The sequence below is a fragment of the Lotus japonicus genome, chromosome 6 (genome assembly GCF_012489685.1).
Source record: "Lotus japonicus ecotype B-129 chromosome 6, LjGifu_v1.2".
Lineage (NCBI taxonomy): Eukaryota > Viridiplantae > Streptophyta > Magnoliopsida > Fabales > Fabaceae > Lotus > Lotus japonicus.
In genome coordinates this window covers 5,891,875-5,911,764 of record NC_080046.1, presented here as the reverse complement: position 1 = coordinate 5,911,764, position 19,890 = coordinate 5,891,875, and the positions used below count along the sequence as shown (strand labels likewise).

Below are 19,890 nucleotides of genomic sequence, written 5' to 3'. Positions count from 1 at the left end.
CGTTCTAAGTAGAATTTCTAAATCATCTTTTGCGATAGTCAAAGTCGAACCGTCACCCATGCAAGAGAGGGATAAAGGTTGGGGTGATAAAAGTTCTAAAGCTCAAAGGGAGTTGGGGGCGGTGGGGGCTATCGTACATAGTCAAAGTTTAAAGCTTCTTGAGAGGAATCTTTTAGATAGAGAAGGAGAGAGGCTGAGGGAAAAAACAAGAGGGAAACAAAGCTAGATGTTGTATTCAAATCTCACAAATGAGAAACATAGTTAAGTAGATAATTGATCTCCTGATATTTTAAAATCCACAAAGAAATCCTAGATTTTTTGAATGTCCGTGTAACTTTAAAATAGTATGGTCCTATCTTAAGGACAAAACTAATATACAGTACCATACTTACTATTATTACTGTGAACTTTCTCTGACCACCACCATGGTTTTTCTCTTTATCTTCATCTTGGTTCACTGTTCTTTCGCATCTCCAGTTCATCAAAAGCATCTTAATTGAACGTTAATGGGGATGCTAGCGCTGCCAACACTGGTTCGAGACCACTCAGTGATGGCTAAAGTTCTTATGATTTGATTCTGCCTTCAATCCTCAGCTCTAAAACAGGAAAATAAGAACGATTAAAACGGAAAGCATCCTCCTCAGAGAGAAAGCCCTGCATTCTGGTCTATTGAGCTTGAATTTTATGAAGCCATCACCGTGATTTCATGTGATGCAGCGAAAAGAAGAGTCAGTAAATAAGAAAGCATAATCAGATTTGTTTCAGTGAATAAAGATGAGAAGGTATGCAAGAAATGCACAAGAATGAAATGTACGATGAATTCCACAATTTTTTTTCACAAGTAAACAAAATATGTTCCATAAAAGCATATCAATGATTTTGTAAAACATCTAAATACTAAATAGCATTAAAAATCATATGTTGAATTTTTAATACACAGCAAATATAATCATATCTCACTGTCATATCAAATACAGTGCTAATTAATATGACCACTATCATAATCCTCATCTTCACTGTCTTCATCTCCATTGCTATGCTGAGAAGATGATAATGGAACAGCAGAAGAGCCAACAAATCCTAACTGTTGCATCAGAGCTGCTAACTGCGTTTTAGTCTCACTTAGCTCCTTTCTTATCTCTATATTCTCACGTTCCTGTCTTTGCAATGAGTCATTTAAAGCTTGAACTTCACTATTCATTGCATCCAACTCATTTGGATCACTGAAAACATTTATTGATGGACTTGGTGATGTAACTAGCATCTTGCCTACAGATCCAAGACCAAAAATCCTCCCTTTCTTCTTTCCACCAACAGTGTTCACCCATAGATCCAAGTCAGATGGCGTACCTATTGATTGGTGACTACCTCCATCATTCTCTTCCAAAACAGATGTTGAGCTCTGAAGAGATAACTCAGACTTTCTCTGTTCAAATTTTTCCTGTTTCAAGTTTGATTAGAAATTAATCACATTGAAAACATCTTTTTCTTGTTTTAGCAAGTTGATCATAAAAAGAAACATAGCTTGAGAACTTCTCTCAATACTAAATGGGTCATTAATTCAATTTCAAACAACTCTTTCCGCACTTCTACTAACACATCACAGCAGCAACTGTTTGGTGTCTCAATGACCAATAAAATTAACGTGTAACATCGTCATTAACAAAGACAATAATCTTTCACAAGTTACATGCTTAATAGCCTATCATAACTTCATACGAAACAATTTTAGAACTATATTTAGTTTCCCATATAAGTAAAATGATCCAAGTAATGCCTCACTCCAATAAAGTGTGTAATATAACAAAAGTGCAAATGCTAAATAAGCATTTTCCACAGTCAATCTTTCTTGAAGTAAAGCAACAATGATCCCAATTAAAAGCATAGTATCACAGTAATAAAGTCTCTGCATATAAAAAATACTAATACTAGTTATATAAACAAAAAATTTAATCGATAGAAAGGTAATTATGGCAGTACCATTTTACAATTAAAAATTAAATAAAAAAATATACATATAACCTACAAAACTTTGACTAGACAATTTATACTAATTTAAATAGCAAAAAGTATAACAGTAATAATACATATTAAAGACTGCACTGAGAAAATGGCAAGGCTGTTACAGGTAAAGGAACATGAGTCTCACATCCTACGAGCATGATGCAAGGATAACTTACAAGTTCAATTTCTTATATTAAAATAAATAACACGAGATAATAAAATTTAACTTGATCAAAATCAAATTTTAAATTACTAAATAATTAGAATTATAATACTATGTCATAATTCAACTATCCTAAAAACTTGAATAGTAAACTAAATACATGAGTAATTTTAAATTTCATGTGTAACAGTTAACATCTTGGTAGTAAGCACAACAAGCACCTCCTGTCAGTAACCAACAAACTCCACCTCCAACCCCACCTTATTTTAACATATCCATGAACATGGTTATGAAGGGAATCAAATAATGATAACTAACCATAAAAAGTAAGGGGAAAGTATATATATCATATATGGTACAAAATAAAATTAAAAAATGGTAAACTCTTTACTATATCATAACTAATGGAAACATGGAACTTACATAAGTGGATTTTGCATGCAGACCCACCCAACTATGATCCTTTTTTTGATGAGTGCGAAAATAGAAATCAGCAAATGATGGATCTGTCCCGTTTTCTGCCTTCTGTAATTGACAAAAGATGTCTTGTATGTTACAATTTTGTAATCTAAACGATGTCGCATAATAGTAATATAAAATTAATACCATTCGCTTCCAATGCAAACGATGGGAGACTGATCCACCAGTGTGAAGAGATGCACCCGGCATAGCCTCACGATTTCTTTTATTTATTTCAGACTTTTCTTTGAAACTAGATGACTCCCAGTATGCCTTCAATTGTGTCCACAAATGCTCTTTGATCCAACTTGGTTTCTTCTCTAAATTTTTTCGAACTTCTTGCATCAACTCACTCATTTTAGCGACACCCCTCTTCTCAAAGTTACGCCGCACTATGTCATCATGTTCAGACGGCCATGTAAACTTTGACTACGATAATTTTGATAAGACAAAAAAATATTGCATTAAACAGGTATATTTTAAACAAAGACAGAAAAATAATTTCTTTCAATTAAGGCTTGTGATTTGACGATTACTTTGAATATATCAAACCACATATCCCTTTGGTCTTTAGAAAACTTTTTCCATGATGGTTGAGCCTCCCAAAAGTTAGTACGTATGATTGAAGCAATGGTCCCAATTACCAACTTGTGTTTATCAAACCTATACATAATAAAAAAAATTAATGAATATTTGAAAAACTGTAACGTTAATTCATATCATGATAATAAAAGGACTTACCCATCCGCTTCTGGGAGTATCATAATTTTATTTCCATTATTGCCTCCACTATCAAGACTTGTTGAAGATGCCATTTGGTTGACCATAGTAAATTCTTGCACCCGAGGAATTTGTGTCAAGATGGGTTGGAGTTCAGTATGTTGAGGTTGAGGTTGAGAAGGCTGAGGTTGAGGTTGAGTAGGTTGGATTTGGGGTTGAGGTTGAGGTTTTGGCTGAGTAGGTTGGACTTGTAGTCGGGATTGTGCAGTTCGACGACGTAGAGATTGAGACTGAATAGGTTCAAGTTGAATAGATTGTGATTTGTTGGTATAAGCTTGAAGAACATCTGATATAATCTGGTTGACCATTGTATCTTGTACACTGGGGATTTGTGTCGGGATGGGTTGAGGTTGAGTATGTTCAGGTTGAGTAGATTGAGGTTGAGTAGGCTGAGGTTGAGGTTGAGTAGATTGGATTTGATGTTGAGGTTGAGGAGGTTGGGCTTGAGGTCGGGAACGTTTAGTTCGAGTTCGTAGACTTCGAGACTGAATAGGTTCAGGTTGTATAGTTTGCGATTTATTGGTATATGCTTGGAGAACCTCTGATATAATCATTGTAAGTTCTTGCACACTAGGGATTTGCGTCAGGATGGGTTGAGGTTGAGATTGAGATTGAGTATGTGTAGGTTGAGGTTGGGGTTGAGCAGGTTGGATTTGAGTTCGAGGACCCAGAGTCTGAAATTGAATAGGGCCAGGTCGTATAGTATGTGATTGGTTGGTATTAGCTTGGAAGGAATCAGATGGAACTATCAATGGTGTATGAGTTTGTGACAAATGGGAAGTGTGCAATGCAGCTTGTGCACACTTTTTCTTTTTCGACCTTTTAGTTGGCTGCATAGATTTCTTAAAAGGTCCAGATTCTGACATCTGCACGTTGAATATAATGATAATAAACAAGAAATAGTAATATTAATGTTGCTCATATAAATGAAGTAAAATAATATTATAAATTTATAAATAGAACAACATATAGAATACTATTTTCAAATTTATGTTTCATTAGGACTCAAAATACAATACTAGAATAACAAATATGCATCAAATGCAAACCGCAAAAATAAATATACAAACAATAGCCCAAACATACAAACTAGAAGTCAGAAATCTTCAACCATATTTTCCCCTTATAAGTGAAACAGATTTCATGTAGCACTACTTTCCTATTACTCTAAGCAAGGTATGACAGTTGGGGGGCGGGGGAGGGGGCTCATGATCCACAACTTCTAAGTTTGTGACTAGTGAAACTCTAGGCATGTCTGGCTGGTATTTCAAATTGGCGAATATTTTAAATTTAATCTAATGATGTGAATGTTTAAGCAAAACTTAAAAGTTAAACTTGAGTGTAGTCCTATCTCACTGTATCTGGTTACCCTTTTCCGCAATGGTTCAACAGAGTGAGAGAAAAAAGTTATTCGTTAAGGAGGAAGCACCAAATAAAGAAAACGCAAGAAACAAAATGGGGAGTAGATAACCAAATTAGTTATCGTGAAATATATTACTATGATAAAAAATATGAAAACAGTCATATGAAAGCATGGTGAAATCTACTTATCAAATTTTATTATTTCAAAGATATAGTTTTAAATCTTTAAGAAATAAATTGAAACTGAACTTAATGAAAATGCATGATTTAATTTTGTTTTTATTCTTGATTAATATATAATAATTTTAAAACAACATTTTTAGGAATAAATATATTTTTATTAAGAATTTAAAAAATGTGACACTTTAACGATTATCAATTAAAATAAAAAAAATAAAGTAAACCCAACATCAAATTAGTACTTTTTGTACCCAAAAAAACATCAAATAATTCTCCAAGTTTTTCTTCAGTGTTTTGTTAATTTTTACTCTTAAAATATATACAATAAAAAACATTATTTACTTAATTGATTCTAATAAATCGTGATTCGCCAGAAAAAAAAAAACCCACATATTGGTCATTTTCCTTGTTTCTTTTGTAAATGATACTAAGCATCATCTCAATTCCATCACTGGGATTTTATACACTTAAATTTCAATAAAGATAAGATATTATCACGCACAGAAATTTAACCATGACACAAAAAATTACAATTTTTACTAGTAAAGTAAACATATTTTTTGAAACAACAAGAGCATTAATTAAAGAGTAAAACATTAATAGAAGATAAAGCAAAAAGGAACACACTGATATTTGGAAGTTGAATGTATCTCTCGAAACTGACCTTGTGCTAGAGTTCAGAGACAGACACCACCAGACCACACAAATCTTCAAATTGCAACCTGCAAACTAGCGACGCCTCTCCAAGGCCTAAATCAAAGTGAAGCAACGGTTCAGTTGGAGGCCTAAATTAAAGTGAAGTACAGGTTCAGTTCCCCATTCTGGACATGAACTGAATTAGTCAAATATAACTCCCTTTCAAAATTTCAATTGTATTACACCATCAAAATCAACATATTATTAAATGAGCAACACATCTCTAAGGCCTAAACTAAGGAAAAGAACAGATTTGGTTCCTCATTCTGTAGATGGACTGAGTAAGTGTACTATAACCCTTTCAAATGCGTTATAATATCATTTCTATTATCATTATTCATTACCATTATTAAAGCTGAGACTAGATACCAGCGGATAACTTAATCTGTAACTAGATAACCATCCAACACCTATAACAACACAACAATGCACTTGAAAGTCAGGCAATATATTGATAGACTGATAGTAGTTGTTGCCTTGTTGCATACTGCCCTTTTATATAATCTGTGTAACGAGATCAAACATGGCAAAGCACAAAAACAGAATTGAGTAAAATATTCCGCACACACACAACATACATATACCAAATTAGATAAAGGGCTGCCCGGTGCATTAAAGCTCCTGCAATGTGAGGGGTCCAGGGAAGAGTCTGACCACATGGTCTATTGTATGCGATTTTTATACAAGATGCTGTTTCCAGGATATACCGATGAGGTGGTTAAGAAAATACTGCAAATTAATACATATCACATAAAACATTTTATGAAATATTTAGTCTCTGTTACTATCTTTCCTTTTTTTTTATGCATATTCTAGGTTTACTTGGCTCTATCTGCTTAAAGGCAAAACTGAAACTTTCTATGCTTTTTCAGCAATTCAAAATCATGGCTGAACTGCAGTTTGGCCATCAGATCAAATCCCTGCAAACTAACTGAAGGGTGAGTTTCGACCCTCCTCCAATTTCTTTAAAACTCATAGTATTCTTGATAGGTTGATTTGTCCCCACTCACACCATCAAAATGGTGTTGTGGAAAGGAGACATAGACACATTGTTGACTTAAGATTAACCCTCTTAGACATGCTTCATTACACTACATATTTTAGGATTTGGATCATGCCTTTTCTACTGCTGTTTTTCTTATTAATTGGCTTCCTTCAAAATCTGTTCATAATTTTGTTCCTTACACCTTGTTTTTTATATAACCACCTAATTATAAATTTCTTTAAGTTTTTGGGTTGTTCCTGTTTCCCTTATTGTAGACCCTACAACAGACACAAAATGCAATTTAGGTCCCAGGAGTGTCACTTTCTAGGCTATTCTACTTCTCACAAAGGATGCAATTTTGGCTTCTTCCCCATCACCTGTTGACAGTCATGCTTCACCTCTCAGTCCTCCTATTTCTCCTGTTCCACCTCTTCTTCCTCTTCCTACTAATGTCCATTCTATGGTCACAGGTCCAAAAATCGTATCTTTAGGCCTCAGCTTGATCCCTCTGTGGAACCAACTAGAGTAAAGCCAGCCTTGGCCAGTCCTCATTGGTATAAAGCTATGCTTGAGGAGTACAATGCTCTTCTGAAAAATAACACTTGGACCCTCATTTCTTTACCTCCTAATAGGGTCTATTGGCTGCAAATGGGTGTTTAGAACCACAGAGAATCCTAATGGGTCTATTAACAAATACAAGGCTAGGTTGGTAGCCGAGGGCTTCCATCAGCAAACCGGGTTCGATTACACTGAAACTTTCTAACCAGTAATTAAGCCAGTTACTATTAGGGCCATTTTAACCTATGGCTGGACCTTGCAGCAGGTAGACGTGAATAACGCATTCCTAAATGGTTTCTTACAAGAAGAGGTGTATACGGAGCAGCCACCAGGACTTCAATCAGCAGATTATATGGTTTAAAACAAGGTCTAAGAGCTTGGTTTGAGAGGTTACATTCCTAGCAAATGTGAGCCTTCTCTCTTTGTTTACAGCGGTACCAATTTTTGAAATTATGAGAACCACAGAATCTGCGAGCTTCGATAGTTTCTAATAATCTAATCCAAAGAAAGAATCATAGAGAAAGCATAATTTGCATAAAGGCATACTACAGAGAAAGCAACAATCAATTCGATGAACATAGAAATCAAAGACGCAACAACATTCATTCAATTACAATTAGAATTACAGAGAAATCTAACGAAGTAGAGAACAAGGGTTTAGAATGAAAGAGAGCTTACGAAGTGCAAGTGAAGGAAGCTTAGACTCAGAACCTGTGGTAATTAACCAATGTCAATTGTCATGTGACACCCAAACGCAAAGCATGCATTTATAATAGTCAAGTGTGAAATGGACGAGACCCGAAGATTCAAGCCTTACCTTAGTGATCGCTGCCTGCCTGAGTGCTTCAGCGAGCCGAGGCCCGAGGCTTTATCGTCGCGAGTTTTGGATAGCTGGATTTGTCACCCCAACCATTAGATTTCACACCCCCTATTTTCGGATTTTCAAGTTCCGAATTATTTCGGAATCTTAGACCATGTACAATGGTTTCAACAATTTACTCCCTCTCAACACCACTTTTTCTCTTCCCAACACTCTACATCCTCTTCTCTCTCCAATTCAACAAACTCTCAACAATTACCCACTTCAATGGTTTTCATTCAACACCCTACCCCACCACTTTTTTATTTCATATTTTTGTTTAATTTTATATTTTTGTTTTATTATTTACATAAAATTACAATTATTATTTTAAATTAAATTAAAACAATAAACACTTAAAAATTTAATTTTTTTTAAATATAGACAATAATTTATTTTATTTCCTTAACTTAAAAATGGAAGACGACAAACTAAGCACACAATAATTTATTTTAATTTATTTTATTTTCTTAACTTAAAATGCAAGACAACAAACTAAGCACACAACACACAAATAACGTAATTAGTACGATACAAATCATCTTCAATCACGAAGCATTTGCAAACTTTGTCCATATGTGCTTCACTAGATCTGCTTGCAGTTCGTGATGAACATTCGAATCACGCAACTCGGATCTAGCACGCACATGATTTGCAAAAGCGGGTAACACCTCGGTCGAGTATGGTTGCGGTGTATTAGATCCACCTTCCCCAGATTGCTCAAAATCGGTCCAACGTTCAGCATATGAATCTCGTTCATCCTCAACAATCATATTATGTAATATGATGCATGACCTCATAATGATACCCAAATCAGCTATGTCCCACAAACGAGCTGGTTCACAGATGATTTTAAAACGAGCTTGAAGCACTCCAAATGCACGTTCGATGTCCTTCCGACATCCCTCCTGAACTTGTGCAAACAACTTATCGGGTTCACTTTGAGGAAGTCTAATCGATTTGACGAAAGTTGTATAAGAAGGGTAGATACCATCAGCTAGATAGTATGCCATATTATAGGGACGTTGATTCACAAAGAAATTCACAGTTGGAGCCTTTCCCTGTTCCACGTCATCAAACACTGGTGACCGATCTAGAACGTTTATGTCGTTCAACGTTCCGGACATCCAAAAAAGGCATGTCAGATCCATAGATCATGAGATGCAACTGCTTCAAGAATAACCGTTGTGGTTCCCTTATCCCCTCTAGTAAATTGACCTTCCCATGCTTTAGGACAATTTTTCCACTCCCAGTGCATGCAGTCAATACTCCCGATCATGCCTGAGAACCCGCGCATTTCACTAACATGTAGTATTTTTTGGAGGTCATCTTCGGTTGGTGCTCTAAGGTACTCTTGCTCATACAATCGTATGATTCCGTTACAGAATCTACGTAAACACTCCAGTGCTGTAGTACCTCCTATTTTGATGTACTCATCGACTGCATCTGCTGCCACACCATATGCTAACATTCGCATTGCTGTGGTACATTTTGCTAAGGGTGATATACCATCTTTATTGGCTGCATCAACTCGTTGGGTGAAGTAGTTATCACTACTTGAAAGGTCCGCAACGATTCGAAGGAAAACATGTTTTTGCGTCCGGTACCGACGACGAAACATTGCATCGTCATATGTAGGCTCATTGGCAAAATAGTCGTCAATTAGCCTTTGGTTTGCCGCTGCATGATCTCTACTGACATATTTTCTGCTACGAGGTGCCCTATCTTCCAATATTTTGTTTCGACACTCCCTAACTCGGTTGAGTATATAAGCTTCTTCAAGTTTAGAATTTTGAAGGTATGTTGCCATATCAAAAGGATTTTGAACTGGATTTTCAAAATGATCCATTTGTTTGGAAATTGGAAGAGATTTGGGATATTGGTTGTTGTGATTTTCACAAGAATTCGAAGTAGATTATAAGAGATTTGGGATATTGGTACATCAATGGATCTATGAATCCATATATATAAGTACATTGAATGGTGGACACTGGCGGATTCGAAATAAGTTATCAACTAGAGTTAATAATCGGAAAAGGACAAGATTCGAATTGAGTGGAACATATTCAAACGCAATAACTCATACATTAAAGTCAAACACTACAGACTTGACACCACTAGCGGATTCGAAATAAGTTATCAACTAGAGTTAATAATCGGAAAAGGACAAGATTCGAATTGAGTGGAACATATTCAAACACAATAACCCATACATTAAAGCCAAACACTACAGACTTGACACCACTGACAAATTATTAAAGCAAACACTGCAGACTTGACACCACTGGCGGATTCGAAATAAGTTATCAACTAGAGTTAATAATCGGAAAATGACAAGATTCGAATTGAGTGGAACGTATTCAAACACAATAACCCATACATTAAAGTCAAACACTACAGACTTGACACTGACAAATTATTAAAGCAAATACTAGAGACTTGACACCACTGGCGGATTCGAAATAAGTTATCAACTAGAATTAATAATCGGAAAAGGACAAGATTCGAATTGAGTGGAACATATTCAAACACAATAACCCATACATTAAAGCCAAACACTACAGACTTGACACCACTGACAAATTATTAAAGCAAACACTACAGACTTGACACCACTGGCGGATTCGAAATAAGTTATCAACTAGAGTTAATAATCGGAAAGGACAAGATTCGAATTGAGTGGAACATATTCAAACACAATAACTCATACATTAAAGTCAAACACTACAGACTTGACACCATTGACAAATTATTAAAGCAAACACTACAGACTTGACACCACTGGCGGATTCGAAATAAGTTATCAACTAGAGTTAATAATCGGAAAAGGACAAGATTCGAATTGAGTGGAACATATTCAAACACAATAACCCATACATTAAAGCCAAACACTACAGACTTGACACCACTGACAAATTATTAAAGCAAACACTACAGACTTGACATCACTGGCAAGTTATTAAAGCAAACACTACAGACTTAACACCACTGACAAATTTGACCGAATACAGACAAATACTCGATTGAAATTAATTCTCAAATAGCTCTTGGGACAACTTCTTCAACAGCTCTTTCTTATGGCCATCGAGGTTCTCTTCGGAAGTTAGCCTTAGATACAAATTGGTTTTCATCAATTGGTTAGTCTCTTCTTGCATCGATGCTATCTTCTCCAATCGTACAAGCTCTTTCTCCTTGAAATTTTGGTATTCACCCCAACCCCAACCTTTGTCCTCCTCCAATGGAGCTTCTCTACTTTTCTTTTTATTCTTTCTTTTAGCTGCCTCCCTACCGATTGGACGAGGAATTGATCCTATAGAGGTTGAGCCACATGCATCACTGTCGTGAGATCTCTTAGATCCACTACTTGCTGAGCCACTATTTCCTCCTACTTGACTACAAAAACGTGGCAGATCACGAAGTTGTATCCATTCTTCCATCAAAGTAAATTGAACATTCTTCCCACAGGCGAATAGTTCCCGCGCTTTTGCCAAAACATCATTATCCGACCAACCGCTTGCTTGCTGACGCTTAGCGGCATCATAAGCGCCAATCCATTTACCCAGTATTTTGTTCATATAATTCCAGCGGTTTCGGCATGCAATTCCATCACGAGGAGGATCGAATGAGCAATGCTCATTACAATACTCAGCAATATCTCTCCAAAATGTTTCTCCTTTCTGGTTTTTCCCCACAACACTGCTTGTTCCACGGTTAATCCACCGACTAATTAGCACCAAATTTTGTGCAGTGCTCCATGCTGGTGAATGGGTTTTCTTGCTCTTAGGAGTTGTATCCTCTTGATTTGGAGTAAATTGATTAGCAGCTGTCATGCCACCAAGAGTCATTTGTGTTGAAAATTCGGGAAATTCAGGTGCATCAACACTTGAAAAATTTTCATTCACCATTGCCATATAACCACTAGATACCAGCGGATAACTTAATCTGTAACTAGATAACCATCCAACACCTATAACAACACAACAATGCACTTGAAAGTCAGGCAATATATTGATAGACTGATAGTAGTTGTTGCCTTGTTGCATACTGCCCTTTTATATAATCTGTGTAACAAGATCAGACATGGCAAAGCACAAAAACAGAATTGAGTAAAATATTCCGCACACACAACATACATATACCAAATTAGATAAAGGGCTGCCCGGTGCATTAAAGCTCCTGCAATGTGAGGGGTCCAGGGAAGAGTCTGACCACATGTTGTATGCGGTCTTACCTTGATTTTTATACAAGATGCTGTTTCCAGGATATACCGATGAGGTGGTTAAGAAAATACTGCAAACTAATACATATCACATAAAACATTTTATGAAATATTTAGTCTCTGTTACTATCTTTCCTTTTTTGATGCATATTCTAGGTTTACTTGGCTCTATCTGCTTAAAGGCAAAACTGAAACTTTCTATGCTTTTTCAGCAATTCAAAATCATGGCTGAACTGCAGTTTGGCCATCAGATCAAAGCCCTGCAAACTAACTGAAGGGTGAGTTTCGACCCTCCTCCAATTTCTTTAAAACTCAGTATTCTTGATAGGTTGATTTGTCCCCACTCACACCATCAAAATGGTGTTGTGGAAAGGAGACATAGACACATTGTTGACTTAAGATTAACCCTCTTAGACATGCTTCATTACACTACAAATTTTAGGATTAGGATCATGCCTTTTCTACTGTTGTTTTTCTTATTAATTGGCTTCCCTCAAAATCTGTTCATAATTTTGTTCCTTACGCCTTGTTTTTTATATCACCACCTAATTATAAATTTCTTAAAGTTTTTGGGTTGCTCCTGTTTCCCTTATCGTAGACCCTACAACAGACACAAAATGCAATTTAGGTCCCAGGAGTGTCACTTTCTAGGCTATTCTACTTCTCACAAAGGATGCAATTTTGGCTTCTTCCCCATCACCTGTTGACAGTCATGCTTCACCTCTCAGTCCTCCTATTTCTCCTGTTCCACCTCTTCTTCCTCTTCCTACTAATGTCCATTCTATGGTCACAGGTCCAAAAATCGTATCTTTAGGCCTCGGCTTGATCCCTCTGTGGAACCAACTAGAGTAAAGCCAGCCTTGGCCAGTCCTCATTGGTATAAAGCTATGCTTGAGGAGTACAATGCTCTTCTGAAAAATAACACTTGGAGACTTGTTTCTTTACCTCCTAACAGGGTCTCTATTAGCTGCAAATGGGTGTTTAGAACCACAGAGAATCCTAATGGGTCTATTAACAAATACAAAGGCTAGGTCGGTAGCCGAGAGCTTCCATCAGCAAACCGGGTTCGATTACACTGAAACTTTCTAACCAGTAATTAAGCCAGTAACTATTAGGGCCATTTTAACCTATGGCTGGACTTTGCAGCAGGTAGACGTGAATAACGCATTCCTAAATGGTTTCTTACAAGAAGAGGTGTATACGGAGCAGCCACCAGGATTTCAATCAGCAGATTATATGGTTTAAAACAAGGTCTAAGAGCTTGGTTTGAGAGGTTACATTCTTAGCAAATGTGAGCCTTCTCTCTTTGTTTACAGCGGTACCAATTTTTGAAATTATGAGAACCACAGAATCAGCGAGCATAGATAGTTTCTAATAATCTAATCCAAAGAAAGAATCATAGAGAAAGCATAATTTGCATAAAGGCATACAGAGAAAGCAACAATCGATTCATTCAATTACAATTACAGAGAAATCTGACGAAGTAGAGAACAAGGGTTTAGAATGGAAGCAAGTGAAAGAGAGCTTACGAAGTGTAAGTGTGAAATGGACGAGACCCGAAGATTCAAGCCTTACCTTAGTGATCGCTGCCTGCCTGAGTGCTTCAGCGAGCCGAGGCTTTACCGTCGCGAGTTTCTTAGGGATTTTCGTTGGCTTTTTTGGTACAAAGGGATTTTCATTGGTAATGTACAGTGCTCTTTCACTTCCTTTAAATTTTTTAAATTTGGATTTTTTTTCATTATTGAAACTTATATTTTTAAATTTGATTTAATAAACTTGTTTTTTGTTTTTCAAGTTTTGAAGAATCCATGAAGCTAGAGCATGGATCAGGTCCAGGGAGCTTTTTTTTTTTTTGAAATGAGGTCCAGGGAGCTTATAACATGTCTTGGAAGTTATTATTAAAACTAGGTTCAGTTTTTACGTTTCGTATGATTAAATTAAGAACTTATTTATTGTTTAGAGCTCACATTGTACTGTATAAATTTATACATTAATTTTTTCTTATATATTAAAACAATGAATTATTTATTTCACTGATAAGACATGATAAGAGTGTGATGTATAAACTAATTAAATAAAAAATAAACTAATTAAATATATTTAATCAACTGCCACCGCCACCACCCTCCACCGCCACCGCGACCACTACTACCACCATCACTTTCGCCACTATTGTCACCTTCGTCCCCACCACCATCCACCAACTCGGCCACCATCATCTCATCACCCTCCAATACCACTACAGTATATGACCAAATGTTGTATAATATTAAAATTTTATCAAGCATTATTCTATCAGGCCTAATATACGAGCTATTTACTAGTATATAACTATATATATATATATATATATATATATAATCTATATACTTTAGAAAAGAGAAAGGTTGTGAGCCTCACCTCCATGATTTGGCACTCTAGGAATGACTCTCACTCATCCCCTCTTTGTTTGACAAGTGTCACCGTCTTATTGTTTTGGACCAATATAGATTAAGCCCATTTTGATTTCAGTTTTTTTTAGGCTCATTATTTAAAGTCATTTGAATGATGATTTTGACATTTAAAGATTAGGCATAAGAAATTTTCAAATTTTTGAAACTGAATCTTCATTATGTTTTTAAAACGGATATTTTTTTGTTTGTATAAAACGTTATTAGGAGCAAGAAATTCCATTATGGGTTTTTGAAACTGAATTTTCATTATGTTTTTAATACGTGATGAAATTAATGGAAACATTCCTTATTTAATGGAAACATTCCTGTCATCATTCTAGAATTAATGGAAACATTCCTTATACGTGATGGAATCTACATTTTTTTTAATTTGAAATAAATCAAGCAGAAATCAGAATTTGAAAAGAAAAAATGTAATAATTCAGATTTTTTTATAAAATATAAAAACCACGAAAATTGTAACTCAAATTATAAATTAAGGAAAAAAAGTCAAGCCATTCATTAAAAAGGTTGTAACTCAAATTGCAAAAAAAAGTCAAAAAATAAGTGTTAATTTTGCTTACAAAAAATTCAAGAATTAAAATGGTGTTAATTTTATTGAGGAAGTCACGGTTGAATTTCACTCAACCATTAACACCATGTTAATGCTGCTTGCAAAACAAGTCAAACCTAATGAACTTAATTCACGTGCAACCTTCAAATTTAGTCCATATTAATTAATTTTTATACATAACACGGTGCTGGAAAAAAAAGAAGATGAAACTTCGATTACGCAGATTTCAAATACCATCCATCGTTATTTTTTTTCCTTTTTTAACATGCATATTCTAGTAACCCTAATTTTCAAATTCCTATATAAATCACCTCATGCTATTCTTCAACTTCATCATTTCTTCCCACCAACTATTAGCTTTGAAATATACTTTGTTCTAATGACAATCGTCGATCTCGCCACCATCGATGCCTCAAAAGAGAACTGGTCTATTGTTGCAAAGGGGAACCGTTTGTGGCTTAGTCCGAGCTTATATGGATCAAAGCTTCCATTTTCCATGGACATGATTCTTATGGATGACAAGGTAAATCACTTTTTCACATGATATATTTCCATGTATTATGTTCTATTTTTAAAACTATAAATCGTTTATGTTCTCCTTTTATTGAATTTCAGGGTTGTAAGATTCATGCTTCGGTTAGGAAGACTCTGATATACCGATTTCAATCTTTGCTAAGTGAAGGACGTGTATATCAGATTTCGTTCTTTGGTGTTGGTGAAAGCGGTCGTGATTTTCGACCAATCTCGCATCCATTCAAGATCAACTTTGATATCCATACATCTATGCGCTTGGTTCCCAACAAGGCCATCAACTTAAGCCCGTACAATTTTGTGCCAATATCTAATATAATGTTTAAGGACCTTGATACGTCTTTTCTTATAGGTATATACTCTTTTTTAGCCTTTTGATTTTTAAATTACTGTTCTTGGTTTTGGATGTAATGTTTCTATAAGTACCTTCAATCAACTTCAGAATATAATTCACTTTAATGCTTATGAGATTTGGGCTCTAAAAAAACGAATCAAGTATACTTTTTTACTATGAATAAAAAACAATTCTATATATGAATTTTACGGCATTTAATAATTTATAAAGTGGTAGTCAATTTATTTCAATCACCCGTTAAGAATTCATGATTGATTGAATTAATTCAGGAGGCATTTTAAAATCACGTGTGTTTCAGATTTCAAATTTGAATACATATACCATGTGCATGTGTTGAAATTCATACATCAAGTTCTGTAGCCTGCCTACACTATTTAATTGCAACATATATTACACGTTTTAAAATTTTTTATGTTAATTTTTCAGAAGTCTTATTGTGTTGTTCTTGGTACTGTTAAGTATATTGCAGAGGGTATGGATTGGTACTACCCTGCGTGCAAGTGTAGCAAGAAGGTATATCCTGCCGATGGTATGTATTTTTGTGAGCCATGTAATCGTCACGTTGTTTCTCCGGCTCACAAATTCAGACTACAACTTCGGGTGATGGATTCAAAAGACACTGTTACCTTTGTGATTTTTGATCAAGAAGCTACTGCGCTTCTAAATAAATCTTGTGCAGATCTGCTTGAAACTATTGTATGTATTTATTCAATAGCGTTTGAATCCAACAGAGAATTTATATATAAATTATTAACCATTTTTTATATGTTTTTTCCCACAATTGCAGGGTTCTGATCCTTTAGCAATCCCCACCGAAATTCTGAATTTGATCGACAGAATCTTTTTATTCAAGATTGAGGTTGGAAATAGTTTCCCATCAAAGTTTGAGAAATCGTACCGTGTCAAAAAACTATGTGCTGATCAAAAAAATTATTAATCAATTTAGAGCGGCAATGACCTTCATGCTTGTAATTAGTTTAGCTTAATATGTTGCTTATTTATTAATATAATTTTTTACGAAAGAAGAGAATAATATATAAATGGATAAAGAGTTATTACAATCAGGTAACAAAAAGCCAAAGGAAAAAGCTAGCTAGACTAAAATCAAGCGGCAGGGCACTGCCAACAAGAAAAGAAAAGAACAAAAAAACATAATAGCCAAACAAGGCTAATCTACTAGCCTACAAAGACATAACAGTAAAGAAAAGGAAGCAATAAGAAATAACACATAGCCCCATGTAACAGTGGAGCAGAATTGCTCAAATGCCGCATAACAACCTCTTCAAAATACTGATCTAACTCCATGGGCTCCACAAACCACAGCAGTAAAAATCATCCATGAAGACCATAATGCAGACAACCGTATATCAGCAAAACAGCATGCACCAACCAGTAGAAGCAAGGCATTTAATTCCTCAACAAAGCCCAGATTTCAGATTGTCTAAAGCAACCTGACTTAGCAAGATAATCAGCCAAATGGTTTGATTCCCTCTGGTTTGTCTTCCCGAATCCTTGAGAATTCCTCCAATGCCACTCCTTCCGGGTGTGCCATGGGATGATCCGTCGACATTGAATTTAAGAGTCCCGGCTGGTGGAGGTGTCCAAAGATTACTGCGAATTCTAACCTATGGGACTTTCAGCCACAGGCAAAACGAACAAAACAAAGCCAGATATAAGACAGCAAAGGAAAAGAGCATGAACAAGGCATCCAATCCAGAATTGATAGAAATCCCAAGTCAAGTAAACATAAACCACTGAGAACAGGTCGCGATGCCACAATGTAACAAGCCACCTGCAGCTCCTTCAGCAAACACCACTTCAAGCCTCAAAATCATCGATACAACCCAAGATTGAATCTCATTCATTCTGTCCCCAATTAACTTTGTCTCATTCCATGATAACCAAAACTCTGCCCATACCCACGCACCACACCACCACCGCTAGGAAGCCAATCTCCTGGCCAAGATTTGTGAAGCGAGTTCTGGCTCTTGTCATGACACCCATCGGATCCTGAAATTCAGTGGGTAGCACCGCCAGTTGGTTGAAATCAGTAGCTTCCAACGTCGATGGCGTCACCTTGACAGCCGCAGCAGCATCGGTGGACCGTCCAGAAACTGATCCTTTGGCACGCTTGGTTTTGCTCCCCTTGGGTCTTCCCCTGGGGCGCGGGGAAGAAGAGGAGTTAGGGGCAGAAGAAATCAGGGTTGTCGGTGTTGGAGAAATTGGGGAAGCAAGGGTCTCCGATGATGGAAGAAAAGCGACATCAGAACTGTCAAAATGCATATTTGGAGTAGCGTTTGGGTTCGGAGAACGGGTCGACCCGTCCACTTCGTTTCGCCCATCATCCAAAACGTCCCCACCAGACAAAAAAAGAGGGTTATTTTCTAGACTAGTGATGACCCGGGTTTATATGATGTTTTTATGGTTTTTCCTTGTAGGTTTTGAGTCTTTTTCTTGTGTCTCATGTAGTGTTTCATGCATTCTCATGCATTTTTATTCTTTTCTTTAGTCTTTATTTTGTTTTGGTAATTTAGTAGTTTTATAGGTAGTTTTCTTGCATTTTAAGTAAAGTTTAGGACTTGCATGGTTTTGTTGTGTTTTATGAAGGACCTCTTGTGCTAATGAGCTCTTGGAGCTTCTAGATTCTTCCTTGACTTGTTGGTTAGGTTTGGAGAGCAGAAACTGAAGGTAATAGAAGGCCAAGAAGCATGGAATTGAAGGAGGACTTAAAGAGGATTGAAAGAGGAGTTACAGAAGCCAAAGAGTCTTTTCCAAGCGAGCTGGAGCGCCTAGGCGTTGGCAGGCGCTGGGTAGGCGCCAATTAGCTCCAGAGAGCATGTTTTGGGCATGCAATTGGCGCTCAGGCGCTCTGAATTGGCGCCTGAGCGCCCGGAACAGCCCAACCTCGTGAATTTTGCCTATAAATAGGATTTTAGTCATTTTCTTTTGTAATCTTTGACAATCTTTTCATACTTTGTAAAATTCAGAGGTAGAGAATCATCTAGGAGAGTGAGAGAAGGCTTCCAAGCTTGTGTTCAAGGTTCTTATGCCATGCTTGGCTAATCTCTCTTCTTTTACTTTGGATTTCTTGTAAGACTTTTCCTTTTAAGTTATAATCTTAAGTTCTTTCCCACATGTTCTTCTTCTTTCCTTGAATCCCATATCCATGCTTTATGTTTCAAGTTAGAACATGTGCTAGCTTTATGCTTTTCTATAATAGAACGGAAGTTTGTTATAGATTAGGGACTTGTTATGGGATTACCTCTTCTATACTTGCTACTAGGAATAGAGGAAGGGTTGGGGTTTGTTGGCCTGAACTTTATAATCTTTATGCTTCAAACAAATGTTTAAGTACACAAGGAATTGGGCTTATCTTTTGGTTTGAAAGAATTATCTATGCGAGGCATCGATAGGTAGTTTCTTAGGCTATAACATCAAGGAGAGATTCATGAGAACATGTGCTTAGAATGATGTGCTTGAATTGATTAGTTGAGCAAGAACCCAAAGTAAATCACTCTTTCTTTTCATTCTTTGTTTCATTTCTGAATTTATATTTCCTTTTTCCTTATTACTACTTCGTCATATGTTTGCCTCAATAATACAAACCTTCATACTCAAGGCTTGAACCGAATTCATTCACTCACAATCCCTGTGGTTCGATATTTAAAACCGGGTGGATTCGTACACTTGCGGATTTACCAACAAGTTTTTGGCGCCGTTGCCGGGGATTGTT

The 19,890-nt window shown here is 36.2% G+C and overlaps 2 protein-coding genes and 1 non-coding gene across 11 annotated transcripts; all 3 read right to left on the bottom strand.

Annotated features, from left to right (window-relative positions):
• Window positions 1-585: 585 nt before the first annotated feature.
• Window positions 586-704, bottom strand: LOC130727127 (small nucleolar RNA Z107/R87). The gene has a single exon (XR_009015163.1). It is a non-coding gene; the product is annotated as a small nucleolar RNA Z107/R87 (small nucleolar RNA).
• Window positions 705-855: 151 nt separating this feature from the next.
• Window positions 856-13,982, bottom strand: LOC130724408 (chromatin modification-related protein eaf-1-like). 9 transcript variants are annotated; one of them, XM_057575624.1, is made up of 9 exons: window positions 13,841-13,935; window positions 8,005-8,078; window positions 7,866-7,898; window positions 5,613-5,698; window positions 3,368-4,272; window positions 3,163-3,289; window positions 2,774-3,055; window positions 2,591-2,692; window positions 856-1,441 (listed from the first exon to the last, which is right to left on the bottom strand). In XM_057575624.1, the coding sequence occupies exons 5-9, from the start codon at window positions 4,270-4,272 to the stop codon at window positions 980-982; spliced, it is 1,878 nt and encodes a 625-aa protein (XP_057431607.1). In that variant the 5' UTR covers window positions 5,613-5,698; window positions 7,866-7,898; window positions 8,005-8,078; window positions 13,841-13,935; the 3' UTR covers window positions 856-979. The 9 variants fall into 9 exon arrangements, with proteins under 9 accessions (XP_057431607.1, XP_057431604.1, XP_057431608.1 ...); XM_057575621.1 differs by lacking the exon at window positions 13,841-13,935 and having other exon boundaries at window positions 8,005-8,366; XM_057575625.1 differs by lacking the exons at window positions 7,866-7,898; window positions 8,005-8,078 and having other exon boundaries at window positions 13,841-13,982.
• LOC130724410 (glutathione S-transferase T3-like) lies at window positions 10,834-13,786 on the bottom strand. Its single transcript, XM_057575631.1, has one exon. The coding sequence runs from the start codon at window positions 12,087-12,089 to the stop codon at window positions 11,076-11,078; it is 1,014 nt and encodes a 337-aa protein (XP_057431614.1). The 5' UTR covers window positions 12,090-13,786; the 3' UTR covers window positions 10,834-11,075.
• Window positions 13,983-19,890: the final 5,908 nt, after the last annotated feature.

Coding starts and splice junctions, on each gene's coding strand:
- LOC130724410 (XM_057575631.1), bottom strand. CDS start 12,089: ATGCAACAAGGCAACAACTACTATCAGTCTATCAATATATTGCCTGAC.
- LOC130724408 (XM_057575625.1), bottom strand. CDS start 4,272: ATGTCAGAATCTGGACCTTTTAAGAAATCTATGCAGCCAACTAAAAGG. Junction 3,056..3,162: donor TGTGGTTTGATATATTCAAA/GTAATCGTCAAA, acceptor AAATTATCGTAG/TCAAAGTTTACATGGCCGTC. Junction 1,442..2,590: donor TGCATGCAAAATCCACTTAT/GTAAGTTCCATG, acceptor AACTTGAAACAG/GAAAAATTTGAACAGAGAAA.